The 18,694-nt window shown below is 48.8% G+C and overlaps 1 protein-coding gene and 1 long non-coding RNA gene across 3 annotated transcripts in view; both read left to right on the top strand.

Annotated features, from left to right (window-relative positions):
* LOC116951983 (glutamate receptor ionotropic, NMDA 3A-like) overlaps positions 1–18,694 on the top strand; it is an 88,901-nt gene that overhangs the window by 31,524 nt on the left and 38,683 nt on the right. For both annotated transcript variants that reach the window (XM_032970936.2, XM_076073989.1), the window contains exon 3: positions 627–1,824. In XM_032970936.2, the coding sequence (XP_032826827.2) occupies positions 627–1,824 (1,198 nt within the window). The remainder of the gene's footprint in view (positions 1–626; positions 1,825–18,694) is intronic.
* Positions 1,831–10,636, top strand: LOC142930893 (uncharacterized). Its single transcript, XR_012946869.1, has 3 exons — positions 1,831–2,307; positions 2,339–2,531; positions 2,591–10,636. It is a non-coding gene; the product is annotated as an uncharacterized LOC142930893 (long non-coding RNA).

Raw genomic sequence — 18,694 nt, 5'->3', positions numbered from 1 at the left:
GCACAGTATATAAACGACTGTGCTAATTGGAGGTGCGATGAGGACGGTTGGTCGACGAGATCCAGTGGAATTTAGTCTGTGGATTTCCTTTTGGTGATCGTCTCACTCGAGGCGACAAAAGAGCCAGAGATGAAGTCCGCTCTCGATTATTGTTGGTGGCAGTGGTGCACAATTCTCTGCCGATGTTATGCTGAGGTCAACCGTTAAAAGTGAACTCGGGTAAAACAAACGTTTCATCTAATAATATATCTCAGTGCACTATGAACTCGGGTTAAACAAACGTTCCATCTAATATTCCTCAGTGCACTATTGGCATTCGTCTCCGTTGAGACTCGCCAGGATCGCCTCGTCACGGTCGGTCGCGCTTTGGTCAGCGGCGGGCAGCGGCCCAAGCGATCGTCGTGCTTGGCGATTTCCACCCGCTCATCATCGTCATCATCGACCGGAGCGACAATAAACACTCCGTCGACGGACATTCGAATTTTTTTTTGCCACCCATTTCATTCGCGAGATGAACGCCGCTTGGCATCAACAGCCAACAGCACTCCCCACGCTGACGCTCTTGACCACCCCCTCACCTCCACCCCCCTCTCCCAACCCTCACCCCGCGACCTCCACCGTTACAGGTTCATCACCAACACGAGCTTCGAGGGCATCTCGGGGTGGATCGAAGTGCAGAACGCGTCGAGGATCACCGCGACGGCGCGCCACAACATCTGGCACCTCCAGCACGACCTGCTGGGCATTCCCACGTGGACCAAGGTCGGCTCGTGGGACTCCTCCGAGATCACCATCGAGCCGAGCCTGTGGCCGGACTCGAGGGAGCGCGCTCGCAAGGGCCCGGGGGGCCCCGCCCGGCCCCGCCTGCGCGTGGCCGCGCTTGCCCACCCGCCGCTCGTCTCCACCGCCGACGCCGCAGACGAGGGGCGGTGCCCGACGGGACGCCCCTGCCTCGAGGCCCTCGCCGGCGGGGTGGCGGCGGCGGCCGCGGCCGCCGTCGAGTCGCTGGAGGCCGCGTTCCGCGAGCTCCGCTTGGGCAACGGCAGCGTCGCGACGCCGGCCGGCGACGGCCGCCCCGGCCACGGCGAGGGTCGCTACCGCATCCGCTGCTGCTCGGGCTACGCCGTCGACCTCCTGGACAAGCTGTCCCACGACCTGCGCTCGTTCGACCTCGACCTGTACGTAGGCGGCGGCGGCGACGACGTTGAGGAGGCGGCGGAGGCGGTGGAGGCGGAGGCGGACGATCGGGGCAGGGCCCGCTGGGCGTGGCCACTGAGCGAGCTGTCGAGCGGGGCGGCCGACCTGGCGGTGACGGCGCTGGGCGCCGGGGGGCCGCACGCCGCGCCGCCCCTCGAGTTCACGGCGCCGTTCCTCTCCAGCAGCCTCTCCATCGCGGTGGCGCGGCGGCAGGAGGGGCGCCACCCGCTGGGGGCCTTCGCGCTGCCGCTCCACTGGACCGTGTGGGTGGGCGTCTTCGTCGCGCTGCACGCCATCGCGCTCTTCCTCACGCTCTTCGAGTGCAGGACTCCGCGCGCCGACGGCGAGGCGCCGGTTGGCACCTCGGGTTCGGCGGCGGCCGCGGCGGGGACGCCGGCCAAGGCCCGGGGCTCCTTCTCGCTCGCGGCGGCCCTCGGCCTCTGTTACTCGGTGCTGTTTGGCCGCAACGTGGCGAGGGGGGCCCCGCGGTGCTGGTCCAGCCGCTTCCTCGTGGGCCTCTGGGCAATGTTCTGCCTCCTGTGCTTCTGCATCTACACGGCCAACCTGGCCGCGATGTTGGTGGGAGGGAGGTCACGCGACGAGCTCACGGGGATTCACGACCCCAAGGTAGGGCGGCGATGATTCGGGCGATGATTCAGCGGTGGGCGAAACGATGATGCCGTCGCTTTGATGTTGACGGAGCGCTGCTCCAGCAAGGTTCACCGTCATCGTCAACAAGGTTCATCGTCATCAAGGTTCATCGTCATCATCGTTATCAACAAAGTTCACCGTCATTATCATCATCGACAAGGTTCATCATCATAAGCGTCATCAACAAGGTTCACCATCATCATCGTCATCAACAAGGTTCACCATCATCATCGTTATCAACAAGGTTCACCGTCATAATCGTTATCAACAAGGTTCACCATCATCGTCATTAACAATGTTCACCATCATCATCGTCATCAACAAGGTTCACCATCATCGTCATCAGCAAGGTTCACCACCATCATCGTCATCAACAAGGTTCACCATCATCATCGTCATAAACAAGGTTCACCATCATCGTCATCAACAAGGTTCACCATCATCATTGTCATTAACAAGGTTCACCACCATCATCATCATCATTAACAAGGTTCACCATCATCATCGTCATCAACAAGGTTCACCATCATCATCGTCATCAACAAGGTTCACCATCATCATCGTTATCAACAAGGTTCACCATCATCATCGTCATCAACAAGGTTCACCATCATCATCGTTATCAACAAGGTTCACCATCATCGTCATCAACAAGGTTCACCATCATCATTGTCATTAACAAGGTTCACCACCATCATCATCATCATTAACAAGGTTCACCATCATCATCATCATTAACAAGGTTCACCATCATCATCGTCATCAACAAGGTTCACCATCATCATCGTTATCAACAAGGTTCACCACCATCATCGTCATCAACAATGTTCACCATCGTCATCAACAAGGTTCACCATCATCATTGTCATCGACAAGGTTCACCATCATCATCGTCATCAACAAGGTTCATCGTTATAATCGTTATCAACAAGGTTCACCATCATCGTCATCAACAAGGTTCACCATCATTATCTTTGTCATCGTCCCCATGACTGTTATGTAGAGCAGCAGAACGTTATTTGATCAATTACATATTCAGATTCATCATCATCAACAACCACAATAGTTAGTCGATTAATAGTGTATGGCTCTTCGTTGATGCACGTGTTCGATGAAGGCCTCCCCATGCTGTTCATAAACGTGGGTTGTTTGACCATGACCGGTTCAGATATTACTCGCCACTGGTGTTAGCCGTGGCCGGTAATCGAACTCAGGTGGCCGAATTCATAGCTCAGTGCGCTAACTACTGCGCCACCACCCCCTAATCCACTCTATGTTTGAAAAAAAAATGTTTATGATAATAAGCTAGAAAGATGGAAGCTTCATTAAAGTCATGAAACAACACGAGACAAATACAAAACACACATCCATGTCTCTGGAAAAATCACTCGCAGAGGCCGATGCTGTTTCAAGATATCTAATTATAGCCCACACGTAAAATAACAAAAAATACACAGAAGGCGCCGTTACAAGATGTATAAAAAAGACATTCACCTAAAACAAAGAGGGTCCTTAGCAGTCTGGCTGCAACCCGATAAAGAAAAAAGCCATTTGTAGGCGCAACAACAGCAACAACAAATTTGCTCATATTACATTTTCGAAGCGTATTACCCTCAGCGTATCATCCCACGGCAAAACAGATTTTCCGTAAATACTAAATACACGTAATATCAAATTCCCTTGAGTATCACTGCTTGCTCGGGCTATTCGAGGGCCTGTTTAATTTTGCGTGAGAATTCTGCATGGTTTTATTATTATTATTGCCCTTACTGATGTGCTCGCTCGCTCGCTCTCGATGGCTTTCGTAAGACAATAAAAATAAAGAGGGGCCGCGCCTGAAGAGAGAAAAAAAAGAGATAATAGCGGATCCGTGATTAAAATTGTTTCATCTACACGAGGCCGTTCCGCACAGCCCTTGCGACGTTTGGCGGCACGCCAGACCCCAGGGGTCGTCCGGTTCACGTTCAATCTCCAGGCGCGGCAGTTGCAAGCAACGGTGCACGCTTCTCACAATCCCACAGCCGTCGCCCACCCACTCGCCCCATTCAAAGCTCTGTCCGCCCAGCGGTTGTGAATGGCCACGCGATCCGCGGCTCGTCGATGGGCCACGTTGCGGTGTGGCGGTGGGGTCAAGTGTGGGCCCTACCGCCCTCGTACGAGATGCCTGGCCGAGCGTGGAGGAGGCGGTGGAGGCTGCAACACCGCGGGAGCTCTCTGGAGACGCCTCGAGTGGAGGATTGTCCGGCGGCAGTGGCGCGACCGAGCAATCGCAGGCCCTTAACCTTGAACCTGATGACTCAGCTGCACGAAAGTTAATTAGGAATCGAACGATTGTTTGATTTGATTTATATTTTAAAAAATGTATATACTTGTGAGGCGCACGTGTTAAGTTGCGTTTGCGTCGCGTGTGATTGTTTATTTTATTCATTTATTATACGGCGACCAACATACGTGCTCTAGGTTCATATCGCTCAGACAACAGCAATAACATTTGCAAAAAAAAAACTCAATCAGCGCTGTTAGTGCTTTGCACACTGCACTGTGAATCAAGCGACCCGAGTTCGATACCTGGCCAGGATCCTGCCCCCCCCCCTCCATCCCCCCCCCCCCACCACTTCACAAACCAGCACAGACCACCGTCGTGATGTATGGTCGAGTGACAGAGCAGGGAGAAGCCTTTATCCAGCAGTGCACGTGCACATTCGTTGGGAGACTTATACGAAATAAGTATTCTTTGTATGTGGCAGGGGTAACAATTTGCCGAAGACAACTCCTACGTGTACACCTCTATGATCTACCCAACTCAATGAATATTGGTCAGGAACCTATTTTCTGTATTGCCTCGCCCAAGAACTTGGCTGCCGCAGTGGCTTAGACGCATCAAAGACAAACCATCCCCCGTATAGCCTTAACATATCATTTGGGCAAGTGCTGTTAGCGAGCACCTACGAAGGCCGGCACGGCACACGAGGGGATGGGTGGCCAGCACCACGCCCGACCGCCTTCGTCTACCCAGTGGCGATATTTAACCACCGCACAAAGTACTCATTTGAGACTTAATCGGCCTACGGGAGGCCCTGGACCGGTTCAGATTATCGTCACCGGTGTAGGCCGCGAGCGGGAATCGAACCCGGGTGGCCGCTAACAATGTCACCACCGATCCCCGCATCACACAAGCACGTCGCGATCTCCATACAATGAGCAGTGGAGATGCCCGGCTGCGCAGACTGTACTGGGTCCCAGGCTCGGGGATACAAAGAGGGGTTGGGGAGGGGGTGTAATACAGGGGTGGGGGGGGGACCCCATTAAGCCTCCGCGATTGGCTACGTACGGTGCGAAATAAGTTCTACACGCATACAGATAACCACGCCACGCCAACTGATCAAGTCCCGACAACCTCACTTGACAAAGCTCACGGAGACGACGCAACTCTCGTGGCACGGTGGGATAAAGCGTGGATACGTTCACCCCCCAATCTAACTCAAACTCATCCGAAAACGCGACAGGTTTTGTTGTTGTTGTTGTTGGTGGTGTTTCAGCGGACCCCGTTGTGACCGTCGGCGCGGTGTTTTATCGGGCGTAAACTGGGAATTGAAAGTGTGGGGGACCTTCCTTTGATGGAATAAAAATCCGAGTGATCAAATTCAATTTACGGGCAATGCGCAATGAGCAAACAGCGGTGCAGCGAACGCGCCCGCGTGCGTGTGCGAGCGAGCGAGCAAGGGGGGGACCGGCGGATAAGCAAAAAACTCCGCTGCAAAACGCCTGGGGATCACATCGCACGCGCACTCTCATTTGTAGAACGCGCTGCTACCTGCGCTTACCGCGGCTACTGGAGTGGATTTTTTTCTCCCTCCGGATCCTCCGTTTTTTTTGCATTTTTTTTGCCCTCCACATTAACAAACGTCCGTTACGCGCTATTCAGATTATTTGCCCGCTATAGATGCCCAAAATTATACACGTCGCTTCGTCTAGCTGTCATCTGTTGCCAGGTCGCTTTTGAAAAGTAAGTTTTAACTCAGTGGGCTTTGCCTGGTAGGATGGTGATTGGTTAGTGTTGTATTTGTTTGTGTTTGAGTAATTTGTTCCATGGAGACACACACTAGAACTTGGAGGCAACACGTGTATTATAACACCCCAACGGGGTAACTGCATAAACGTACACTTGCTTAACTAGACCACAACGTGGTAACTACATAACCGGGTGAGTCAGTAACATAATGCCTGACCCACGAAGCCGAGCGTAAAGACCGAAGACCGAGGACTGTGGATCAAAGAGACGTAGCCCCGACGGGTTCCATTCCAACAGAGAGCCGCGATTGCTCTCGGGACCTCCCCTGTATGCTCCCGAGCGTGGCCTCGCTCCGACTTCGGGCACGCCCCTTTCTCGATCTCACCAGAAGGTTCTCGACCGAGCATCACGTGCCCCTCAAGCTCCCTTTTGGCCCCCCTCACTATCCTGTCCTGGTCACGTCCCCTCTCGGGTTCACCCAGACTGTCACGTCCTTATTTGCCCTCTCTCTGACTGCCACCAGAACCATGCCCCCTAGGGCCCGCTTCCATGGCATGTCTACCCTGGTGCCAGAGAGAGGCTCAAGACCAATGACGGAGCCAGGATTTTCAGGTAGTGGGGGGGGGGCAACCCCTCCAGCAATGAAAAATGATAGAGGAGTTGTTAGTAAGTAAGGAGTTGTTAGTAAGTAAGGAGTTGTTAGTAAGTAAGGAGTTGTTAGTAAGTAAGAGGAGTTGTCCGTTGCTTTTTAATCGACGCGTGTGCGGCGATGGCACAGCCATCGATCGAGGGTCGAATTCAAACCGCGTTGTGTGATGAGCACCGCGCTCGCTGAAGGTGAATGCCTTCAGGGAAGTCGTGTACTGTATACACAACTGCGCACACTTCTGTGAGTCACTTGTAACTGCTTTGCCGTTACTTATTGCCAATTATGGACTCAGACTATTGTCTTATCATCTCATAGAGTCCCTGACACGTAATAATATGCTACACAGTGGCAGTGGGGGTCACAAAATGCCGATTTATTACTAATAAACCTCAATGATCCGATCGAAATTAGGGATTTCGATCGGATCATTGGGGGGGGGGGGGGGGGCACGTGCCACCCCACCCCCCACTGGCTCCACCAGTGCTCAAGACGCACAGTTCTACTCTTGTGAATGTAGCTGGCACTAAACGCCATAGTGACTCCATTGACGTCACTACAGTTGTAACGTTCTTACCCGCCCCTACTGGACATCGGATTACTGCAGTATACATATTCTGATTATGATTTAGAGTCGGGTTGTGCAAGCACACTTTCGTTTGTAGGACACACCGCTGCTACGAACAACCAGAGCAAAAAATAATAATAAAAAAGCAATGTGCAAATGCATATTCCCGTGACAGCTGCAAAGCAGCCGTCTTCGACGATGGCAAGACAATACATTACGAAGACAAACGCACGTTGGAAACTGTTATGTAACCCACGCATGAGCGTCATTCCCCCTCCCACCGCCCCACTATTTAGTATAGAAAGCAGTAAAAATGGGTGCTCAGTGTTGCTCATCTCTGTTTTTATGGCACTGGGGGTAGGTTATTGCAAAATATCGCGTTTCCCACTGTGTGGCCTAGACACTTTAAAGCATGATAGCCGCTGTTTTAAAACACGAGCAGGTTCAATCTAGATTTGAAGTTTTCGTGACTGCAGGGATCCATACTCTTTGGTTTGAACCATAGAGTACTAGCAGGTTGTTTTTCTTATTTTTAAGGCGTTAAATACACGTAGAGCTAACACTGAAAGTCCCTACGGTGAACCCAAATAATTGTACATTCATGATATTCATTCATGTACAATTAATGAATATCATTAATGAATATCATGACGAGACATTAACTGCGCATGGCGAAACGTTAACTATCTCAATTAAAACAAAAATATCCCCAATTAACTCACGAAGCTTTTAGTACCATACAGCATACAAAAATTTTGAAACCTACGATTATGATCTACTTTAATTAACTTCTCACCACACGCCACATGTCCACGTGTTTTGTAGTGGTCTGGGGGGCGAGGGGGGGGAAACGCAGCGCCAAGCGTTCACTTTCACAGTTTCCCGCCCTTTTGTGGGAGAAAATAAATCACTCGGTGGGTTGAAACGGAGAATATTCTTCAGCTCACTTCCCGTTGTGATCAATTTCCTCCACCCCTATGAACGTGCCATTAATGCGAGCGAGGATGCGAGGTATTCAACATCGTAATTAGTGTCGCTTGGGCGGGCGGGGAAGTAGCCAGCGTTGTGTTTCGTTCGAAATAAGTCCGAGAAAGAAAAAAAAAACGCACATTTGCCTGGGTTGGGTTCTTTTTTTTCACGTCCCGTGCGCATTCCTCCAGGGCAAAAGTGAGCGTCGTCGTGGCTTTCTTGCGACAGACGTCTGTGAATCGCGTGCCCTCCGTTGGTTCGGCTGCCGTGACATTTTTTTTTCGCCATTTGAACCCCGTGCTCTCACACGGACCACGTTGGGAGATCGTTCGATTTTCGTCCAATGTGGTGTGTGAGTTTGGGCCACTTCTCCATTATTTTTCTTCTAAGCCACAAGTCCCGTTCATGGAATGGGCTCAGCTGCTCAGATTTGTATGCTCCGTGAACTTTTATATTCCGCACCCTTTCGAATTAGAAAGCCACTGGAGCTATGAACTTTTAAATCTAGATTGACAATTCGTTTTTTTTAGAAGTTATTTTTGTGTTAAGTTTGTTGTTCTTCTCCAGTGCATCTGATGATCACTGTTGGCTACGTACGGTTTCAACATACATACATATCCAAACAAAAAGATCCATCGAATTTCACATTGAACCCATGGACTCACATCGAGGCCCATACACTCACTTGATCCAGTCTCACAAAAGAGACCCATATACCTTCAAACATCCCTTATGAAAAAGGGCTGCACAAGTAAAGTGGGTATGAACCTATATGATTTATGATGGCATAAAACTATGTCAATAATAATAATGACTAATAGTTTACTGCCCTCCATCACAGCAGTACTAAATGAAGTTTCATTTATTTCACGTTTCATTTATTAGGTATAGCCCTGTGAGCCATGCGGCTCTTAAGTCGGTGCAACCGCAACAAACAAAATATGAACACAGAACATCTTGAAGCGACGACGTGCACCAGAAACATCCTGGAATTCAACCAGTAAATATTCCACGCAAAAAAAAACATTAAAACGCTGTGTGCAAAAATCACAATGTGGTGCAAGCCAACAACAACAACAACCATAAGACAATTTAGATTAACCATATGTTTTCGAATTACCAAAATAAAGCTACAAAAAAATGTAACAACAGTAATCATAGGAACTGTGATTTTAAATTTAACAATAAACGATATACATAACACGTACGACAAAACCTGCAGCCATAGCTGGCAGCACGACACTCCCAGTGTATGATGTGTGAGAGAGTCAGCTGCAGTGTGAGTGAGTGTATGATGTGCGAATCAGGGTATGATGAATGAATCAGCGTATGATGTGCGAGTCAGCGTATGATGAGTGAGTCAGTAGTAGCTTGAGTGAATGTATGATGTGTGAGTCAGCGCACGATGTGTTAGTCAGCGCATGATGAGTCAGTGTATGATGTGTGAGTCAGTGTAAGATGTGTGAGCAAATCAGTGGCAGTGTGAGTGAGTGTATGATGTGTGAGTGGGCCAGCACACGATGAGTGAACCTGTGTATGATGAGTGAATGGGTCAGTGGTTGTGCGAGTGTATGATGTGTGAGTGAGTAAGCGCATGATGAGCGAGTCAGTGCATGATGTGTGAGTGAGTCAGTGCATGGTGTGAGTGAGTCAGTGTATGATGTGTGAGTGAGTAAGCGCATGATGAGCGAGTGAGTGCATGATGTGTGAGTGAGTCAGTGCATGGTGTGTGTGAGTCTGTGTATGGTGTGAGTAAGTCAGTGTATGATGTGTGAGTGAGTCAGTGCATGGTGTGAGTCAGTGTATGATGTGTGAGTGAGTCAGTGCTTGGTGTGAGTGAGTCAGTGTATGATGTGTCAGTGAGTCAGTGCATGGTGTGAGTGAGTCAGTGCATGATGTGTGAGTGAGTAAGCGCATGATGAGCGAGTCAGTGCATGGTGTGTGAGTGAGTCAGTGCATGGTGTGTGTGAGTCAGTGTATGGTATGAGTGAGTCAGTGTATGATGTGTGAGTGAGTCAGTGCATGGTGTGAGTGAGTCAGTGTATGATCTGTGAGTGAGTCAGTGTATGATGTGTGAGTGAGTCGGTGCATGGAGTGAGTCAGTGTATGATGTGTGAGTGAGTCAGTGCATGGTGTGAGTGAGTCAGTGTATGATGTGTGAGTGAGTCAGTGTATGATGTGTGAGTGAGTCAGTGTATGATGTGTGAGAAAGTCAGTGTATGATGTGTGAGTGAGTCAGTGTATGATGTGTGAGTGAGTCAGTGCATGATGTGTGAGTCAGTGTATGATGTGTGAGTGAGTCAGTGTATGATGTGTGAGTGAGTCAGTGTATGATGTGTGAGTGAGTCAGTGTATGATGTGTGAGTGAGTCAGTGTATGATGTGTGAGTGAGTCAGTGTATGATGTGTGAGTGAGTCAGTGTATGATGTGTGAGTGAGTCAGTGTATGATGTGTGAGTGAGTCAGTGTATGATGTGTGAGTGAGTCAGTGTATGATGTGTGAGTGAGTCAGTCTATGATGTGTGAGAAAGTCAGTGTCGGCTCTCTCTGCTCGCGCCGTCGGCCCCCCCCGACTCCGTCGCCCCCCCCCCCCCCCCCAGCTCCAAGGCCTCCCAGTTCTCTACCACGCCAACATTTAGTCGATCGACAGGTCGTATGTGGTGGGATACGGTGTGGCTATTCCCACCTATTCTGAGTGAAAGAGTTGGCCAATATATCCTCCACGGTAAGATTTCTGGAGCTCCCTTTCTAGAAAGGCAGTGCTCTGAGCAAACTCAACTATAACTAAACATTTTATTTTACCAGGTAAGGCATTGTAGCTCTTTTTCAGAAGCGACCTGGCCACAAATAACAGCTCAAAGAAGTGGCTTATCATATGGAAATGTACAGCAGCCAAATACTCGAAACGCATGTTGATTATAAATGTGAATGGAAAAACCGGAGGACCCGAAAGGAAATCCACGCGACCACGGGGAGAGAGAGAGACACACAAACTCCAAATATACAGCAGCAGGCGTCAGGGTGGGGATCGAACCCACGACCTCCTGTATACCTGGCGAGGAAGTTAACATCTCCTAGCCACCGTGATGATGATGAGAGAGAGAGACACACAAACTCCAGATTTACAGCAGGCGTCAGGGTGGGGATCGAATCCACGAACCTCCTGTATACCTGGCGAGGAAGTTAACATCTCATAGCCACCGTGATGATGATGAGCGAGAGACACGCAAACTCCAAATATACAGCAGGCGTCAGGGTGGGGATGTAACCCACGAACCTCCTGTATACCTGGCGAGGAAGTTAACATCTCCTAGCCACCGTGATGATGATGAGAGAGAGAGACACACACAAACTCCAAATATACAGCAGCAGCAGGCGTCAGGGTGGGGATCGAACCCACGGACCTCCTGTATACCTGGCGAGGTAGTTAACATCTTTCCGCGGCGTCTCCGAACAATGTCAGGGCTGCCCCTTCACCTCTTTGGCACTGTTCATTGAGGAGTTGTAAAGATTTACCGTCTCCACGATTCCAAAAAAACTGTCGCGATGCGGGATCACAATTCGATTCGTGATTCGATTCCTGCGGAACGTTAGCAACGCGAGCGGAATCCAAATCTTCCGCGCGGTTTTTTTGTTGTTTTGTTTTCACCGGAACCCTCTTACGAACCAGCTTCTCGGATTAAGTGTAAATAATCAGTCGTTGCGTGATTCCAGGCATACATGCTTACAGTTTGAATAAACAAAATGAATAATTTTGCGGGACCCTGGGGCCCCGCAAAAATCGGGTCAATAATAATAATTATTGTTGTTGTTCAGTCCGCCCCACTACGTGATCCCGACAGCAACGCGCCGCCCACCCAGACTCGCACCAACAACAAGCGCCAGCAGGCGGCGATCAACACGATGGGCACCACCCCACCGGGCAAACGCGAGCCCCGGGGGGCGTCCGACGCCCTCCGGTCAGCCGTCGGTCCTCAGATTCTTTGCCAAGGCGAACCCCGCCCACCGCCGCAGTGAATTTAAGGTGTTTGTGTAATTTGTCAACTTTTTACGAAACTTAGTGTCCCTGAGTAGCTCTCGACGAGAGCCAATTGATTGACCACTAGTTGTGTTGTCGGTAAGGCAGCAAGGCTCGTGTCGCTACGCGGGTTTTCCCACCCCGGGGCAGTGATGGGACCCCGGGGTCCCGCCAATTGCTTCAAATCCACGTTTCACCGTGCCATGCAAAAGTGTATATCTACCGAGTATGCTTTGTCACATTCGGAATGTTAACTTTCTACATTTATACCTTGGTATTTTTTTTTCTTTTGGCTTGTTGCTTCAAATAATGCATTAGCCGCCGTTCAATGGAGCATTCAGAACAGATGCGGTGTCAGGGACTGAACAACACTGAACCATTTTTCCGTATTGTTGTCAGATTTTTGCCGTCAGTTTCTGCTCTACGGCGTGCAGGTGGGTGTACATTTTAATCACAAGTAGGGCCAATGGAGTGAATCGTGGGAGAATTTTTTTAAGTAAACACTTTAATCCGTCATCTCGGCAGGATAACATAATTTCTGCCCCCTTGAAAGCGCACGCCTCTCAAACGATGGTGGGATTTTTTGTGTGTGTATGAACTCCCGCATCTGCTTTCCATCATCCTGCGGGGTTTTCACGGAGTTTTGTTTTTTAACCATGATTACAAAGATGCCTTTTTGGATGTGGCTTGTTGGCTCATAAGTTAGAGCGCTGAGCTGGCGCTTCTAAGATGTTGGGTTTGAATACTGTGATGAAGGTGGTAGTTGTGAGGGCATGGTCTCAGCCTGATCACCAATGACTGCTCAACGAAATAAAATAAAAAGCATCACATTCGAATTGGTTCTGAACTCAATTTGCCTACGTTCCAGCTCTTAAGAATTTTAAATATCGGTTTGATCGGCATGTGACTGCTTTCCGTAGCAGGGCGGGTTGGGACATTTCTGCCTCCTACTGTGAGGGACCAGCATACATTGAGGGAAAAAGAGTATTTGATCCCCTGCTGATTTTGTACGTTTGCCCACTGACAAATAAATGATCAGTCTATAATTTTAATGGTAGGTTTATTTGAACAGTGAGACACAGAATAGCAACAACAAAATCCAGAAAAACGCATGTCGAGTTGAGTTGATGCCAAATAGCTCCATTTTGGTCTGATCTGACCACAACACTTTCACCCAGTTGTCCTCTGAATCATTCAGATGTTCATTGGCAAACTTCAGACGGGCATGTTTATGTGCTTTCTTTAGCAGGGGGACCTTGCGGGCGCTGCAGGATTTCAGTCCTTCACGGCGTAGTGTGTTACCAATTGTTTTCCTGGTGACTATGGTCCCAGCTGCCTTGAGATCATTGACAAGATCCTCCCGTGTAGTTCTGGGCTGATTCCTCACCGTTCTCATGATCATTGCAACTCCACGAGGTGAGATCTTGCATGGAGCCCCAGGCCGAGGGAGATTGACAGTTCTTTTGTGTTTCTTCCATTTGCGAATAATCGCACCAACTGTTGTCACCTTCTCCACAAGCTGCTTGGCAATGGTCTTGTAGCCCATTCCAGCCTTGTGTAGGTCTACAATCTTGTCCCTGACATCCTTGGAGAGCTCTTTGGTCTTGGCCATGGTGGAGAGTTTGGAATCTGATTGATTGATTGGAGCACACTCTTAAAGGGAGTGCTCCTAATCTCAGCTTGTTACCTGTATAAAAGACACCTGGGAGCCAGAAATCTTTCTGATTGAGAGGGGGTCAAATACTTATTTCCCTCATTAAAATGCTAATCAATTTATAACATTTTTGACATGCGTTTTTCTGGATTTTGTTGTTGTTTTTCTGTCTCTCACTATTCAAATAAACCTACCATTAAAATTATAGACTGATCATTGCTTTGTCAGTGGGCAAACGTACAAAATCAGCAGGGGATCAAATACTTTTTTTCCCTCACTGTATGCTGGGAAATAGACGTTTACATTATTGTCCAACTGGCTTGGAACATTTTGGCCACTCCACCACCCCACCAGTGAAGGTTCTCTAAAATCCGGCGAAATGTTGGGATTGTGGTCTGGGGTATGGAGACCGAACGGATTTATACAGTTTAATTTATTTTCTCTGCGATGATTTGTTCTTGTGTATTTTTTGTTTGTTATTTACGTATTCATTTTTTTTTTGCTAAATAGTTGGGTTTTTCTTTTTCTATTATCTGTCTACGGAGCTGGATAATTGTTGTGCAGCGTGGTGGAATGCAATTCCATTAATGACGCTATTTAAAATGAAATTAATACTAATTATTACTACTACTACTTGAGGGGATCTCAACGGGAGTAGCTCTGTGATATCCACTTCTCGAACACAACGGGTTTGCTCTGCTCTGCGAGGGAATCCAAACGGATGCCTCCTTCCTCGTGGCATGGAACCCCGACGGCGTTATCTGGATACAGCTGTGGGAAAGACGCAAATGTATTTATAAAACGTAAAGATTGCACGCTCCCCACCCCCCTGACGCTTTGCGCACTTTGTCGCACGCACGCGCTTACTGCTCTGTACCTCTGAAACCCGTAGCTGTTGCTGCATGAGCGCTCGATTTATCACGAGCTGATGTGTTCGTGCTCAGTGGCACGTCGCGTCGACGTGAAATGCTGTCCCACTGCCCGCGAATTGCGGTCGGTGAGCTTGCATTGCACCACGTGCGCTGGGAATCCTTACGATGTTTATGGTTTACGGGGTTTTTTTTTTCCTTCAAAAGTGTGTGTTTTTATTTTTTATTGCCACTCAACGCGAGCCCGGTACAATACGGACGATCGACATTGTGGGGGAGGGAGGGGCGGGGGTGGGAACAGAAACTCCTCGAGAATTCAAATTCGGCGCAACGATCGCCGTTGCACTCCATGTCCCAACTCAGTGAGGACTACGCGTTGGGGGGATGGAGTGAAGATTTATATGGGGGGGGGGGGGGGGAAGAGGGGTAACTACCAAGACTGAAACAGGAGGAGGATGTCTCCACAACTCTGGCTTTCGCCTGATCAGGCTGGTTGTAATTACCGGCGAGACGTCACAGGCACTTGAATTGTAAATGTTGCAGTGGGTTCACTCTCCAACACACAACCGGTGTGTGCCGAACTAGCCAATCATCGCCACGTTTCGTTTACGTGACAAGCCTTACTAATTGGCTGTGTCGGGTGGTGGCTGGTTTAACGACGTATTCATATTTAGGCGATCTAACACAAAATGCCTCTATTGTGGATACTGATGGAAGACCAATAGCAGAAGGAGCGGGGGTTTGGGTGCGGGCGGGACAATTCTTACAATGTTGTTGGTGTCCGTACGTATCCTTTATTTAACCGAAAGCCAGGGATGTATAGCAAGCAAAAGGTGCTCGGGCTCCCACCCCCTGTGTGTATATTTCCTACTGGGCATCTGTGAAAAAGAGCCTCATAGCTTATCGGATTCCTCCAGCATAAATATTCTGATTCTGATATGTATCCATGTTGAACTTCTTTCGCACCGTACGTAGCCAGCCGTGCTAATCGGACGGTGGTGGTGGTGGTGGTGATGAGACAGCAAGAGCTGTCCTCGGAGTTCAGATGTCGAGTTTACACAATGATGGCCGATGTTGTGGACAGTGGACCTTCTTGATAGCACGCGTACATTCTACTCTATTCTCGCATCGGGGCTGCAATATGTTCAGGAGCCAAATGCCAATGGCGAGGTCGGCGAGACACGACGAGAGGGCTTCAGGAGACGACAGTTCGTGTCGTTTTGCCGTTCCGTGCTCTTGGTGATATGGACGTCATGGACGTCCGAGCCAACCGTGATAATCGGAGGTATGGGGGGGCGCGGGGGGAAGGGTGACGAACTAAAGACAAGAGCAAGCAGTTCTGACAAGAAATTAGTTTTCAAATTACTCTGAGAAAAACAAATCGGCAGAATCCTCCTGAAAGTCTGGAGACTCAGTGAGGCGTTTCTGGGTAATCAATCGTAATCACAGAAATGTACGTCATATATGTAACGTATCCTTTTTGTACGCATCATCACCTCCGGAAGAAAATGCTTGCGAACAAGTGTACGTGTCACACATTTTATAATGAGCACAGTTGCCTAAAACCACAGTTTAAGGATCCTTACATCCTTGAAGTTACACATTTTTTTTTTTACATTTTAACACCGCTCACTGCGTTTGTTTATGAGGGTCATCCAAGGTTAAGCAGTACCATTCGCTCTCGTAAATGTGAAACGCAGCATGGAAGTGGTTGAAGCCGATTCAATTTTCCACCATAATCCGCCGACACCCGTGTGAATTTCTCCCCTCGGCGTTGTTACATCTTATTTTGCTGCCAGAAGCAAAGGTCTTCTTTAGGACAGGTTCCACTTGGCACATTCTCGGGACATCTGTTTTCACACCCCTCATCACTCTTGCATGAACTCGCATCCATTTTTTAAAACATTTTCCACCGCCCGCACGTTCTGCCCGGAGACGAATGTATCATGGATTTGTACAGTTAAAACTACCTGTGACATTTCACGCTGGGATTTCATTTTTTTTTAATTCCCCCGTCACCGCGAAAAAAAATCTCGTCGCGTAACGCGCTGCCGCCCCGCTTCGCATTGTGACGCGCTGCCTTGCCCGCCATTTTTAAATTAGGCAGAGGGCTTCGTGGCAGCTGCCGTGTCACTTCACCGGTCACTAGATGCTGCTATCGTATGCCACGCTAAACTTCTTGTGCACTGCACGTAGCCAACCGTGCTAATCGGAGGTGCGGCATGCATGCGTGTTGAACTTCTTTCGCACCCATGCGTAGCTGACCGTGCCAATCGGAGGTGCGATTAGCATTGCCGGCTGTCGCTCCGCAAACCTCCACCAGTGATCTGTCTTTCCGTTCCGATTGTCGGGATCAAAACGAAATTCCCAGTCGGCCTAAAAATCCTCCCACATGTCATCAATAAGTCGAAGGCAAATATTACCTCGTAAGATGCCGTTAATTAACGGCAGACAAGCTCTTTATGTAAAACCGATGTCAATGTAAATATTTGCTCCACATGCCTGCACTGTTCTAACACCTTTAAAGCCACGATCCATCGATACCAAATTTAATTTGCTTCCGCTTCTGTATGGCTAAGTCTCGAGTAGCAGCCATGTGTGTAGTGTCGCCCCAGATAGTGACGAGTCAATCTTTCGGCGTCTCCCCACAGCTCTCTCACAATCTCCCAGAGCCGTTTTTGCAGCTTTAAGGATTTATCAGGAGTCCAACGGAATGGCAACGCAACACGGGCTCCGAAGGATTTCTTATGAAGTGGCCACACACATACACAAACACAATCGACACTGGCTCTGACCCACGATCTCGAGCACACGCCGTGCGTTCACTTGGCGCGACCGATTTACGCGGCTTCAGCTTCGAAGTCTTCTCTCGTTCAGTTGCAAGACGGCAAAGTAGTTTCCTTCACTGGCTTGCACAATGGCCTTCTCAGCTTGCGTCCCCTTCCTTGAATGGTTCTGCTAATACCCTTCTATAATCCTGGCGGAGGGGGGCATTCTCTCTTTGGCTTTTCTACCAGCAGCGGGACCCACCATGTTGAACGTTTTTCGCACCATACGTGGCCAAGCGTGCGAATCGGAGGTGCGGGGGAAGTACAACAATCCAAATACAAACGCAAAAATCAGTTCTTAAAACAACGGCCAAAGGAATGGCCAAACTAAACAGGAAAGATCGCACAGTGTACTCTTTGGTTCTTTCGGTAAAGTCACGTAGGTGAAAAAAATAAAAACATATATAAATAAATAAATCACGTCGTTTCGATTGCAACACAAGCAATCATCATCAGATGTGACAACCACAGTAATACTTTTTTTTTACTGAAGTGGGAGAGATGCCGGATTTTTTTTTTTTCACCGACGCGACTTTACCGAAATAACCAAAGAGTATGGATTCTTGCAGTCACGAAAACTTTAAATCTAGAATCGCACAGTGTGATTCTAAAGCAATGGCCATGCAGAACTGAGAGGAGCCTGGATCTGAATTAAAACGTGTGCAGATTGGCCTCGCGACGAATGGGAACACTGCTCAATTTAAATCCGCGTACAAGATGCCGTCTCGTTAAACGTGCGTTTAGAGTTGTTTGGCCACTATGAATCCCCACGTTGATAAGCCGCTTCGTTGAGCTATCATGTGTAGCTATAGAGTGAGCCCCCTCGGTTTAACAGACTAATAGGGTGGAAGGGATGTCCGTAGAATCGAATTGTCCCTTAATGGCCAAATTACGTATTTAGAGCACTAAATCACACCCTACCACACGCAAACTACTCACCGACAGTTCAGTAATGGAGTGTTATAAAATATTTTAATGCTTTTCATAATAAGAAAATCAACACAGTAATAATACTAGTTTAAGAATACTTGTACAATAATAATACGGTAATACATTGCCGTGCTGTACTAATATTGTAATATAGTACTACTGTACATTCACATTTGCATATCCATGATTTGAGTGGAGGGTTGCATGTATTGTAAAGCCATCCTAATCCGTTCTCTTAAAACTGTCCAAGCGTCAAGCAATCACTGTTCACCTTTGTCGCGATGTTACGTACACGACGCTGTCCTGTCAAATATATTCGAAGACCAAAGTACCGTAAATGTATTGTACAATTC

This window comes from Petromyzon marinus, chromosome 44, assembly GCF_048934315.1.
Source record: "Petromyzon marinus isolate PM22_M1 ecotype Great Lakes invasive population chromosome 44, UKy_Petmar_22M1.pri1.0, whole genome shotgun sequence".
In the NCBI taxonomy this organism is placed as follows: Eukaryota; Metazoa; Chordata; class Hyperoartia; order Petromyzontiformes; family Petromyzontidae; genus Petromyzon; species Petromyzon marinus.
This window is presented reverse-complemented; position numbering and strand designations above follow the sequence as displayed.